The following is a 14071-nucleotide window of genomic DNA, read 5'->3' on the forward strand; positions in this document are numbered from 1 at the left end:
TGGTAGATTGGACTGCAGGGAATCATAGGGAAGCTAGCTAGCTCTGTGAGACCCCAGGGAGCTCAACATGAGGGATTGGGAAACATATCAATGGTGAGCAGTTTAGGAAAACAACATCCCTGGAGCCAGAGCTCCCAAGAGCTCACAGCCTCGGAAGAACTGCCTGTATGACTGCTTCCCTTCCCCTGACCCCCACCCAGGAGAACTTGATGGAAGCACTAGCCAATAGGTTTGAAGTCTGTTGAGGGAAACTTCCTTGCGTGCTGGAAGACTCTACCACAAATTCTTAGAACAGTTAGGGGAGTACAGATCCCCCCTTAATCTGCTTGGTCATTCCTTTCCACTTCTAAAGGCAGAGCTGAGATTGAGCTCACAGGATTAGAGGCTTGTGATCAGGACTGAGACAGTCCTGTTATTGAGAGTGTATGTGAGAGTGCCTGGCAAAGGCTTCCAGGATGTGGAGAAAGTCCAGCGGCTGCCAAGGTCATGGTATCTCCACAGACTGCAACCAGAAAGAGCTGCAGAAGCCAGGGTGCCTCTGTGTCCTGCTTCAGTCCTAGCAGCCCTCTTCTTTATGCTACCCATTTGCAAATTGCTGAGGTCGGAGGCAGAGTCAGGCTGAGAATGATTAACGCTACTGGAGTGACACCGAGGGAAGAGTCCATCTTTACAGATGGGAGCTGAGCTGCAGCAGGGCCAATCTGGGTGATGTATGACATGGTGAGGCACATGGCGAGTGTCCTTTCCTGACTCACACAGCCTCGGCTTCTGGTGGGGCTGTAGTCATTAGCAGCCGATGCTGCTCAGGACTGAGCGTAGCCAGCAGAGGAGGGGTGCTGGGGAAGGGATGAAAAATAAGAGAGCAGAACCCCAGGGGAGCAGAGAGAGTTGATTTAGAGTTAGAGAGGTAAGATCACAGGATTTAACACTGCAGGCTGATGGAGTCCAACACGATAAGGCATTCTTAACTGCTGGCTTCTCTAGCCATTTTAGGCAGTACTAGTACAGTAGTGGTACCTAGTGAATTACTAGTATTTGTATTTAGTGCACTATTTATACCTAGTGTGGTACTGGAACCTAGTACAATATCCAGTGTAGTATTGGCACTTAGTGGAGTACCGTACTTAGTATAGCGCTGGCACTGGGTACAGTATGAGTACACAGCATCTTGCAGGTACCTAGAAACTCAGGTACGCTTGCAATGCCCCGAGTGGGTCTCCCAGCTCTTCTTCTAAAGGTCTGTAGGAATTTGCCTTAGGGCCACGGTGTGGTGAATGAGAATCAGGATGCACAGAGAGGTACAAAAACTTGACCTTCTCATTCATTACTATAAGCTTGGCTGTCTACATTTCTGTTTATGGGAAAGATTAATTACAAAGAGTTCAGGTGCTGCCACACTCCTGGTGGAGTTGTAGCCTTCTTACTTTGTGGCAGTGGAAAGGACAGACACCGCTGGGTGGGTGGGGTAAAATTCTAAACTGACTCTCAGAAGCACTGCTTCTGGGCAGCCCTTTATAACCTGTGTGCTCTGGCCATGGGGCTTCTTGAGTGTCAGGAATCCCACAGTTCCTCACTGCTGATAGCATCAAGAGTTTTGGGGAGCCATCTCCCCAATTCTGTGCCTCTGGGTCTCTGGCCTTGTTTTGAAATTCTTGGAACTGGGTGGGTGAAAAATGATGCGTCCCCATGTGCCCTGTCTATGAAGGCAGCTGCAGAAGTACCTGTTGGCCAGCCCAGCAGCCTGGGCTGGGCACTGTGCACCTTCTCTGCCTCTGGGGCAGCTGCCCTCCTGTCTTTCTCATGGTGCTGTTCCAGGATTGTATATGCATATGTTTAGTGAGACCGAGAAGGCCCTTAGTGCTCTCCTCAGTTGGGAACCCTGTGCCTGAAGATGAACTTGTGCCATCAAAACCAGCCACAGGGTCAGCCCTGACCAGGCAACACAGGACCAAACAAGTCAGCCTAGGATCTTGTTCTCCTTCGAATTTTCTTGTGGTGGGGGGACTGGAGAAAGGTGGTTCTTGCAAAAGAAAGTTTTCTTGATATTCTTGCCAAGAAATGCAGTATTCAGCCAGCACACAGAACCTGAGGCTTCCTCATGAGGCTCAAGGTCCACCCAGCCCACATGGCAATCCCACTCTACTTCTAGTCTCTTTTCTCATTTGGCATCGTCACTTATAAAATGATCCACAGAGATCATTTAAGGGAAGAGGGGGCAACAGCTAGCAGTTCCTCAAGGTCAGGCAGTATCATCCTTCCAAGAAGGAAGACGCAGGCTTACATTGGCGTGTTGGGAGCATAGCTCTGTATATGCAGAGCCAGAGGCTCCAAGCGATGAACAGAGACATTCCCAGGACACTATAGCATCCTCCAGCTGTGCAATGACCAGGTAGAGGGCAAGAGTTTAAAAAGCTACATATTGAAAGCAAGATGTGTGTGTGTGTGTGTGTGTGTGTGTGTGTGTGTGTGTTTTAAATGTCACAGCTGCTAACACTTTGAATTTTTTATATAAAATTAACCATATATTAATTATACAGCCCAGCTGGTCTACTTCCAGGTATTTACCCAAGAGAAAGGAAGACGTATGTCCACATGCAAACACTCACAGCAGATTCACTCATAACAGCTCCCAATGGGATACAACTTAGATGTCAATCAGACATATGTTGTAGGAATGCTAACTGTTAGATACATGCAATGGGTCACAGGTATCTGCTACAACACAGAGATCTCAAAGAAGGAAATCCTCCAGGGAAGGAACTAAGTACGTACGGTACAACTCCAGTGCATAAATTCCTGAGAGGCAGAGGTGTGGTGGCTCATGCCTACAATCCTAGCACCTAGGAGGCTGAGGCAGGAGGATCACTGTGAATGGGAAGCCAGCCCAAACTATAAAGCAATTTCCAGGACACTTTGGGATACAGATTAAAACTTTGTCCCAATAAGCAACAACATCAAAACAAAAGAGGAGGGCAGGTAACATGATGGTTGTCAGGAACAACCAGCGGGGTGTGTGGGGGTGTGTGGCGCTTTGGGTCTCTTGGGGCGGCCTCTGAATGGCGTATTCAGAGTGTGGATTCTTCTCTAGGTAAATTACTCTGCAGTCAGCCCATCGCTGGACACACAGAGTATGTGTGTGGTCGTTTCTCACCAGTCTTCCCAACCCATCTTCCACACAGAGCTGTTCTCCCACCGTCCTTTGGTGCCTCCATTTTGGTCAAGGCTGCTCTTCATGTTTATTCTAGGCCAATGCTGAAATATGGATGCTATTGGACACACACACACACACAGACACACACACACATACACACACACACATAGACACACGCACACAGACACACGCACACAGACACACACACACACACAAACACACACACACACAGACACACACATAGACACACACACATAGACACACACACACAGAGACACACACAAACACACACACACAGACACACACACAGAGACACACACACATAGACACACACACACAAACACACACACACAGACACACACACAGACACACACACAAACACACACACACAGACACACACACAGAGACACACACACATAGACACACACACACAAACACACACACACAGACACACACACAGACACACACACAAACACACACACACAGACACACACACAGACACACACACATAGACACACACACACACACACAGACATACAGACACACACACAGACACACACACACACACACACACATACACACACACACACACACACAGATAGAGACTCTAGTCCTCTGCTAAGAATAGTCCAAAGTACTGAGAAGAAAGGAAGGAGACGAAAACAATGTGAAATGCAGACAGCAAACAGCATGTGGCTTAGACCTGCCCACTGTGTATCCAGCACTTTCTAGGCACTTAGTTCTATTGCTGTGACATAGAATTCATTTTCTAGGCTTCCCCATCCAGGCACATTTGCCTGACACAGAGTAGTACTGATCTGCAGACAGATATGTGAACAGAAGCCCTTGGGGACACACGCACAGCTCTGTCCCAGGAGACTGACATATACATGCCTCTAAATTTGCACAGCTTAAAACCTGCTATGTGATTCTTCACACGAGAAAGCCATCAACAGCCCAGAGAAGGGAAATAAACATGGTGTTAGACACAGTGACTTATAACAACACAGATTCCCAAGGGCAAGAATCCGAAATGCAGGCTTAAGTTAACACTGCATTCCACTAGGTGGAGCCCGAGGGATAGGCTAGAGTAGACAGACCCAGGAAGTCTTAGGAAGGTGCTTAACTGGATTGGGCTGCCGTGTAGACTGCATGTGCCACGGATAGATCCAGCAGTGCTGCCTATACACCAGAGAAGACACTGAAGATGATCACATAACCATATTGCTCTGGGTGCAGTAACTGTGTCCGGAGAAGCAGCCACCTTTCTGTGCTCACACAGGTGGGATGGCTGGCTACAGATGGCTACAGAGACAAGACTGGCAGGAAAGCGAGGAAGCAGAAGTAATTGCATCCAGTGCAGGGATCATAGAATACAGTGAACTGTCCATGGTTCTGAACATCCCCATAGGGCCCTCCCTCTCCAGTGAATGCCATTCTCAGAATAAGCTATTCAGTTTGCTTCCATGTTAGTTCCTCTCAAAGTGGGGTAGGAACAATCTAGTGATTCGGGTTCTAGCAGCCATGAGGGTTGCTCACTTTGCATAACCAAAGTGTGTCTCTGTGTGTGCACCAGATGGGTCGTGGAGTCCAGCTACCATATGACATCAGAAAGGAAACAGGCTCAGCTGCACAGGAGCAGACCTGGATGCTGAGAATTCTCTATGTGTCCTCTTGAACTTGCTAGCCTTGGTTTTTCTAGGCTTGATCCATAACTGGGGACATACCACCAAGGATTATTTACAAGGATATGGGGCACAAATATTCAACATTTATCTTCATTTTCCAACATCTTCTACCCACCCATAGGCATATCCATTAGACCTCCATAGCCATTGAACACTCACTCCCGTGGCTATGTCTGCAGGAGCCCACCCTACCCCAAACCTACCTGAATGTAAGCATCCCATCTTCACTTTCTTCATCTACTCTATGCACAAGTGCTAAGTCTTGCTAAGAGCTCATAATGCCTCTCTTATACTCAATGTGTCTTGAGTGTTCTTATCACATAGAGCAACCACACAAGGTTGGGGTTCAAGTCACTCATTCTCCAAGCACATCCTAAAATTCACCCAACTCTGAAGCTATCCACATGCCCTGGGTATGCATGGGTTCACTGCAGAGGCCATATTTGACGATGGCTTTACCAGGCCTCAAACATCTCTTCATGCCTTATCTAATAGAATAAACTACAAGAAAACTGACTGAGCCCCAGGTTCGACTCAATGCAGACTTGAATTGCCCATAGCTCTCTCTTACTTCTTAGATTTTGGAAGGAAGATTTGCTTCTCAGAATCAAGATAATACTCAGAGTTACTTTCTCACATGTGGTTGCACAAATTTGTATCTCCTTCCAACAAAATTATAAGTTCTCAAGCACAGCAGCCAAGCCTGAATGTTGTAGCCCTCACTTACAGCAGGTGGGAGGCTGAGGCAGGGGGATGGTGAGTTCCAAGACACCTTGGGCTACATAGTAAGACCCTGTATAAAAGATTAAAATAAAAAAGCCAAACAAAACCAATGACTCCATCTGGGTTCTGTTGCTTAATGCAGTGCTAATAATGTAGGATTTATTCTGACAAATATTTTGAGAGTTATACTGTGTTTCCTGTCCTTAGTTTTCCAGAGGTTGTGCATGGACATTACCCTCTTTCTCTCAAATATGGAAACCAAGACCCATGGAAGGAAAGAAGAGCTAGACAGACAGTGGGGTGAGGTTCATAGCCATCTGTAACCCCAGATCCACGGGATATGATGTCACTGAAAAGCTAAAGTTGTGAATGACTGCATGTGCTGCTGCCCCCTTGCAGTACCCATTTCCTAAATAAACACAACCCCTGTGCTCTCTCGTCTACCATGGGAGTGAGAAGATCCAGGCAGAAGGACCTATGCCTCGGTTCCGTATCTTCTCAAACACACTGTGGCTTTAAAAAGTCTAGTCCAATTCTAAAGCCATATAGTTATGTGCTCAAGCAAAGTTAGGACACTACTATCCACAGAAGATGGCCTGTCGTGTAAGTAGTATCTTTGGTACACATCTTAGTTAGCCTCCATTCTATCACCATCCTGAGTTTTCAGACCCCCAAAGTGCCAACGCTTCCTGATGAAATCACTGCCCAAATTTATTAAATTTATTTCTGTTATAGGGAGCATTGATCTTTTATTTCTTTGTGGGACTTTCAGGATGACCCCAATCTCTTTCTTTATTACACACACACACACACACACACACACACACACACACACACACACACACACATTTTTAAAGGATTAAGTCCAAAGACAGAACAAATTCAAGGAAAGAATCAGGCCAGAAAAATGCCAAAGAGATAAACTGTACCAAAATTTGTTTGAAAACATAGCTGATCATTCTATAAATTATTTTTTGTTTTTCATATGTGTCCATGTGTGGCTATGTGCACGTAAGTATCTTTCCCTGTGGATTCCAGAAGAGGACATCATATCCCGTGGATCTGGGGTTACAGATGGCTATGAATCTCCCAATGTGGCTACTAGGAACCAAGCATCCTTTGGAAGAGCAATTTGTGCTCTTGACCACTGAGCCATCTTTTTAGAATTGTGTGGCTGATATTCACTGTGGAAACTTGCCTTATTTAATGGAAATTCTGACATGAAATACCTTATGTTTAAAATGACCATCTTTATTTCTATTTAAGTAAACAATGTGGGTAAAAGACACAAGTTCTTAAAAACTTGGTAAGGGAAAGCCATACAGACCTACCCACAGGCACTAGGGCATAGGATAAAAGCAAGCTGAGCTGTCTGGAACCCTCACTATAGGTTTGACTTCATTATGAATTGAGTTCTTCCTGGCTCTAGCAATAGAGGCCCGAGCATGAAGGCTAACCACATGGGACAGGGATGTGCCACAGTCAGAGACAGAGGCACCCCCAAACTCTCCTGTCTTTTGTAAAATAGGAATGACACCAAGAACTACAGGGCACTGAGACATTAGCTTGACACTTCTGTGGCTGGTTGAGAAGTCAAGTTACAAATGACAGATGCTCTCACCTTGAACTTGGGATCTCACCCTGAACTTGGGATCTCATCCTGAACTTGGGATCTCACCCTGAACTTGGGATCTCACCCTGAACTTGGGATCTCACCCTGAACTTGGGATCTCACCCTGAACTTGGGATGTCCTCTGATTGTAACACAAAGAAAGGAATGATGGAAGGGAACTCGGAATTTGTGAAAAAACAAAACAAAACAAAACAAAGCACAAAGATCTGTGTGGGATAAGGGTGACTTATCCCAGCACAGTGGTGAACTTCTGTCACCCAGTATTGGGAGAGTAGAGAGAGTCAGGGGGTTCAGAAATTCAAGGCCTCCTTCATCTGCCTGGCAAGCTCAAGGCCAACCTGGACAATAGAAGACCCTTGAAAACAAAACACCGCAAACTCATGGGCTGAAGACATGATTCAGTGGTTAAGAGCACTGGCTACTCTTGCAGAGGACCCTCGTTGGTCCCCAGCACCCACATGGTGGCTCACAACTAAAAAAAAAAAAAAAAAAAAAACTTTAATCCCCCCAAACACAAAAGAACAACTCTCATGTTTGCAAATGAATTATGTAAATTTAAATATTTTAATAGAGATATTTTGGGTTTCATAAAGTCAATGTGCTTATCTTCTAACAGAACCTACTGGAAACAACACAAGCTGTGAGACCCTGGACTGTGTAATTCCCTGCCACCTGCTGGAGGGTAAAGGAACTCGGATGAGACTCTTACCGCACTGGAAACTGCTTAATGCATGAATTTCCCGTCATTGATCTTAGGACAAAAAAGGAGAAGGGAAGATGGGAAGATGCCTCTTGTGGACCTAGCGTGGGTTAAAGCGAAGGCAGAATGGGATGCTGGCTTCAGCAGGCAGCCTGGGCAGTAGATGAACAATCTGCCAATTCTGTGTGAATCCGTAGGAGATGACTGAACCCAGCCTGACTAAGATCTGATGTCTATGGCTCTAATGTTTGTACTCTGCAAGGTTTCATCAGACCTGTCTTTGAAATCCTTCAAAGGGGTGACATTAGGGACATGGGCTTGGAAACCAGGCAGCCCTACACTGTGATTTCAGCTGTGAGGTGCTGGGCAGGTGACTCAACCTCTCTGGGCTCTCATCTAACACACTGATAAGAATGCCTAAAGCTTAACACTTAAGGTGCATGGGCCAAGATACACAAAAGACACTCAGTGCATGATGGTGATCATTACAATTACTTTTATTTAAGAAATTCCCAAAGCAAAATCGTGGGAGAGGCTTTCGGAAGTGCTGGCTTTGAAAGTCCGAGAATCTTAGCTGGATTCCTAGAATCCTGTAAAAAAGCTGGGCATTGTGGTATAGGATTACAATACCAGTGCTTGGGGAGGAGTGGGGACAGGCAGCTCTCTGGGGTTCACTACTTACTTGTTAAGAAATTGAGAGACCCTGTCTCAAGAAAACAAAAAAAAGAAACCCAAGGTGGACAGTGGTTGAAATTGACTCCTGGATCCCACATGTATGCTCACACATATAATCGCTCTCTCACACACATCTACTCCCAATGTACACACGTGCACCCACGCGCATGCACACACACACACACACACACACACACACGCCCAAAGTTGCTCACTGGTGATGGGCTCATGTAGGACGTGAACGATAGCAAGGTTGTCAGTGAGTAAGTCCAGAGCTCAGCCTTCTCCACTGCCTTTTTAGATTTCCCAGCTGCTTTACCTAACACTCAGACAAAATTCCTAGATCTCATTTCTCCTAAATCTTCCCAAATGCAGTAAAATCTTACTATGTCAGCTATAAACTGTGTTTGGAACCCTGAGCTTTGTAAATTTATGTAAGGCAGAATGAAATATCCAGCATGTTCCACACACCCACTGCTCCCAGAACAGGGGATGAGTCTTACGGCATCGTGTTATTCTTGCGTGCCATGACCTTTGAGGACATCTGTGTGATTTAAGGTGAGTAGGATGACTCCTGTTTCTTGAGCAACACCTGCAGTTCTGCTGTGTATGCTTTAATGATTCCTGTGAAGACTTCACTTCTAAAAGATTTATTGTTTTAAATTATGCACATGTGTGTATATGTCACATAAGTACAGGTGCACACATAGAGGTACAAAGAGGAAGTTTGGTACTCTGGAGCTGTGAGCTGCCTGATGCAGGTGCTGGGAACTGAATTCCAGTCCTCTGAGAAAGCAGCAAGTGCTCTTTACCACAAAACCTTCTCTCCATGTCTTCCCCCACAACAGATACTTTCTTTTTACCATGTAAAGTCACATGCGGTTTCTTTGGTTTAATACTGTGATTAAACCAACAGTCCCTGTCAAACACAGTTTCTTCTTTATCTCTGTGCAGGTATCACTTTGTATGAAGTCCAAATGAAGTTACTTCCACCATGTTTATTTTCTTTGGACATGCTGGCACTCTGCTTAAGCTTAGTGGAAAGCAGACAGCAGTCTCGACATCCATGCTGTGGTAAAGCTCTCTTCTAGAACAAGACAGCTTAGCAGCTCCTGGGAAGTTTATTGAAGTTTGGCTGGGAAATGTGTCTCAACCTCACCATTTGCAGAAGCTGCAGGATGAGGCTGATAGCACAGGTCTATCTCTTTCAGGAGAAGCCCTAAGTGTCTATCCTTCCCTGAGCATTGTGGTGGAGAGAGAGAGAAAGAGAGACAGAAACAGAGACAGAGACAGAGACAGGGAGACTGGAAGGGAGACAGGGAGGAAGAGAGGGAGGAAGGGAGGGAGGGAGGGAGGGAATGCAGGAGACAATGGGAGCCCAGGACCAAGATGCCCAGAAACAAATGATGGAGACTCAAGGATGAGAGGGGGCAGCGGGAGGAACAGGGAGGGAAGAGAAAGGATAAACATGCAACAACACAGTTACTCTGTGAGCTTTCTAAAGTCGGCACAGCACATCACCGGCCCTCAGTCTGGGCTAATGGCTTCACCAGACTTTACTGGTGTCCTAGTCTGTGGTGCTCAATGGCTAGGTAATATAACTATATGACCAATATATAACAAAATGTGCCTGACTGTAGCTGAAAACCTGCCAACACTCCTGCTGTTTCCCTTTCATGTGTGCCCTTGGACTCTAAGCCTGTACTTTGTATTTTTACACAGGGTCTCACGTAGTACAGGCTGATTGCAAAACTCAGGATGACCTTGAACTCCTGATCCTCTTGCCTCTAAGTCTTAAGTATTGGGATTACAGGTGTGTGTCACCATTCCAGGTTTATGCAGTGCTGGGGCTTAATTCATGCTGGGCAAATGCTTTGCCAGTCGAGCTATATCCCTAGATTAAATTCTTGTGAGAGCCCAGGTAGGCTTAGCAACATAATTCAAGGTTGTGACACAGTATAAGACTGGATGGGGCCAACTGATCACGAGAGCCCTCATCCAGTGGCTGATGGAAGTAGAGACAGACACCCACAGATATACACTGAGCTGAAATCTGGAATTTAGTTGAAGAGAGGGAGGAATGAAGAGCGAAGGGGTCTGTACCAGGTTGGAGAAACCCACAGGAACAGTTGGCCTGAACAAGGGGGAAGCACATCGACCCCAGATGCTGTTGGAGAGGCCAGTACAAGACTGATCCAGACCCCTGAACGTGGATGTCAATAAGGAGGCCTCTGCACTCCAGGGAGCCTCTGGTGGTGGATTAGTATTTTTCCCTGGTGCAAGAAGGGACTTTGAGAGCCCATCCCACGTGAAGGGTTACACTCTGGCCCTGGACACATGGGGAAGGGCCCAGGACCAGCACAGGAAGATTTGGTGGACTTTGCAGAGCCCCCGTTGAGGGCCCTACCCTGCCTGGGGAGTGGTGGGTGGATGGGGTGGGGGGTAGGTTGGGGGTGGGGGAGGAGGGATGGGAGTGAGGGGAGGGAGAAGGAGAAGGGACTTACATGTGAAACAAGCTTGTTCCCTAACTAGAAAAAAAAAAAAAAAAAAAAAAAAAAGACTGGATGGACTGGTCAAAAGCACTGAGACTTGCTTCCGGGAACATAATCACACAGTGAAGAGCATAAACCACAAACACACACCACTCTTGGACTGCTAGGCAGAGCCAGCCCTTTGTAGCTATGATCAAGACTGACTCATTACTCTGGTTCTTCTCCCAAGGCATTGCTGGATCTATGACCACAGTAGTCCACTCACCACCATGAAGACTTCTTATGATGTCATGTGTGGAATTAGGGTGTTTCCTTCCTATTAGTGAGGATACAGCCAAGAGCCTGCCCAGGCGAGCTGGGTGCCATCCTGTATGGACACCCATGTGGAGGCACAGGTGATCTTACCCCACAAAATCAGAGCAGTGAGTGGGCAGCATTGATCTAGGGGAGGGAGCTTCCCAGAGGTGCCAGTAGTTGGACTAAGTAACCTTTGCTAACTTGGTCCTGTTACCAAAAGAAGAGCCACAGGCTTTTCCAACCCATGGTGCCCCCTTCCTGCCCTAAGGGCTGGGCAGATCCTCAGTGTGCTCTGCAGATTTCCAAGGGAGGGAAAAAGAAAGAAAAAAAGAAAGAACCATCTTACCCATGAGGAATTTTGCTCAGGACATAATATCCAGTGTGGGAGTGTTGATAAACCTGCAAGAGAGGGAAAAAAAAGTGAGCACTGAGACAAAGGCTATGATTCCCAGTTTTCACATTTCTGAATCCTAACAAACACCAGAGGCCAAGGGCAGCTTATGCAGAGACCTGCAGGCAAAGCCTTATTGACAATTTGCATACCCTGTTTGCAATACTTCCTCCATTCCTCGGGTTTATCAGGCAGCCTGAGACTTGATGTCATCTCCATGGCTACCTGGTTAGTGATTAAATTAGGAGTCTGTATTTCCATCTAAATTAAACATAGCACAGAGCTAATGGGGGCATGTGGTCATGGGAGCTCATTGGACATGGTCAGCAGGACCTGGCAGGACAAAAGACCTTTGAAATTCTGAAGTTCCTGCAGAATATGGCCAGCGGTCCCCTGGGGCCTCAACCCTGGGCCTGCAATGAGCTCGGAACTGGAGGCAAGACTGGGCACACTCTCCACCTTCAATCTAATTTGATGGACATTTCCTGGCTTCTGAGAGTGATCAACCAGGGCTCACTGTAAGAGGGGAGTTAGAAACAGCTGGTGGTGAAAACAGAGCAGGAAATCAGCAGTTTCCAAACTTCTGGAGCCCCTAAATTACAGAGGTCTCTTTTGATCTTTTGAGGCAGGAGAATATTTCCCAAACTTCCAACAGTGAAGAGAATTCAAGGGGATACCCATGAGAAAGGGGGACACGGCAGCTCAGGAAATGTCAGCATGAACCTTCAGCTCTGGACAGAGCCCCTTCTTCTCTAGGGTAGACTGGGATCCTGCTTCACCCCCACCCTTGTACCTGAGGAACTTCTGAGGGCAGATGCCCGGTGCGGAGCGATGTCCAGCAGCGAGCACATGAAGCTAACTTCCTAAGGATAATGCTAGGTTTTGAGCTATGAGCTGATCAAGCTGTGCCTCTCTACTGCTGCCTCTTTCTCATTGGTGCTGTAGAGGAAATGGCAAGCCTACTGAGAGCTGGTCTAAGAACGAATGTCTAACCCCTTTACACTCCCAGGTTCCTGAGTTCCAGAGAACGGTGGGCATCATTCTCACCCTGTTCTGCCCCAAGGAAGCTTACAGACTCTGAGTTGTCAGACTCCAGGACGTCAGAGGGTGTAGTGGTGGTCCCACATTCCCTATTCATATAATGGCTACACCTTAACTTAAATGTCTCCTTCTATCCTCAGAGCTACACATTCCTTCCCCAGAATTCTCTCCACTCCTCCTGTCCGGGAATCAGAGACAGTCTGGCTGCAGACCACTTATTAGTCAAGTGGTGTAAAAATGTCCCCCTTCCTGAGACCTATAAGAATGAACCCCAATCTGCCTGATGGGCCTGAAATGCCATTAGAGTCCCTACCATGCCACTGTTTCTCTATCCATGTGATGTGCAGTGTTTTAACTGTCCTCCTTTAATCCCAAAGCAGGAACCTTGCAGCTAATACATCAGGAATGTGCAGGGGAGGGAAGAGAACTAATGCAGAGCGCACTGTGTGGGGCTGAGGGTGAATTGTGCTGCTGCCGATGGAAATGAGCCTCCAAAGGAAGACAGCTGAGACTGGCCAACACAGACTCTGGCCAGGTATGGACCACTGAACCAACTTCCAGGGCACAACAGTGAACAGTTATTCAGAAGAACCGATGCAGATATAAAAGCAAATGCTGTTTGAGTATCAACAACATTGTCCTTCTAGAGATCTTGAGATCCTGAACCAGACACATGGGACCCAGGCTGGCCTTCTGGATGGCAGTGGGTAGGGAGATGCCCTTCTGTTTCAAAACAACTAGCCTTACTCAGCTCTTTATTACAAGTCTAAGTTCATTGTTGTCAACAGAAAAATCCAGCATAGCAACAGATAAAGAAATATGAAAAAGGCTTTTTGCATACATAATACAATGTAGACTTTTTTCCCACTTAGGACTAATGGCAGAAACCCATCCCTGGCAGAAACCCATCCCCTGGTTGATGAATCTTTGCAGTCCTCCTTCCATATGCCACCAAACAGCACTGAAATTCTGCAAGTAATTCTGGAAGCGATGACAACAGAAAAAGTAAAGAAAAGCAACCTGACAAAGACTATGGCAAGAAGAAAGCGATGGGAAAACTTTCCATTTTCAACTCTATGCCTCACTAGTGAGGAAAACTACACATCATTGGGAGCTGACATAAAATACCTAGAAAAGAGGCTGATCAACTATTACATCCCAGCAAAAGACAGCTGGGTGTGTTTTCATCCTCTTCTCGTCTCCACTGGGACATTTCCACTGTAGGGACTGTGTCATAGGTCTGAGGCTCTTCTGGTAATAGGTGAAGTCAGTCAAAGCAT

General features: G+C 46.5%; 1 protein-coding gene across 1 annotated transcript in view; it reads right to left on the reverse strand.

Annotated features, from left to right (window-relative positions):
• The window catches only part of Dpp6 (dipeptidyl peptidase like 6), a 652844-nt gene that overhangs the window by 178166 nt on the left and 460607 nt on the right, over window positions 1-14071 (reverse strand). The window contains exon 6 of the mRNA XM_035448706.1: window positions 11706-11758. Coding sequence (XP_035304597.1) covers window positions 11706-11758 — 53 coding nt within the window. The remainder of the gene's footprint in view (window positions 1-11705; window positions 11759-14071) is intronic.

This window comes from Cricetulus griseus, chromosome 8 (assembly GCF_003668045.3).
Source record: "Cricetulus griseus strain 17A/GY chromosome 8, alternate assembly CriGri-PICRH-1.0, whole genome shotgun sequence".
NCBI classification, from domain to species: domain Eukaryota; kingdom Metazoa; phylum Chordata; class Mammalia; order Rodentia; family Cricetidae; genus Cricetulus; species Cricetulus griseus.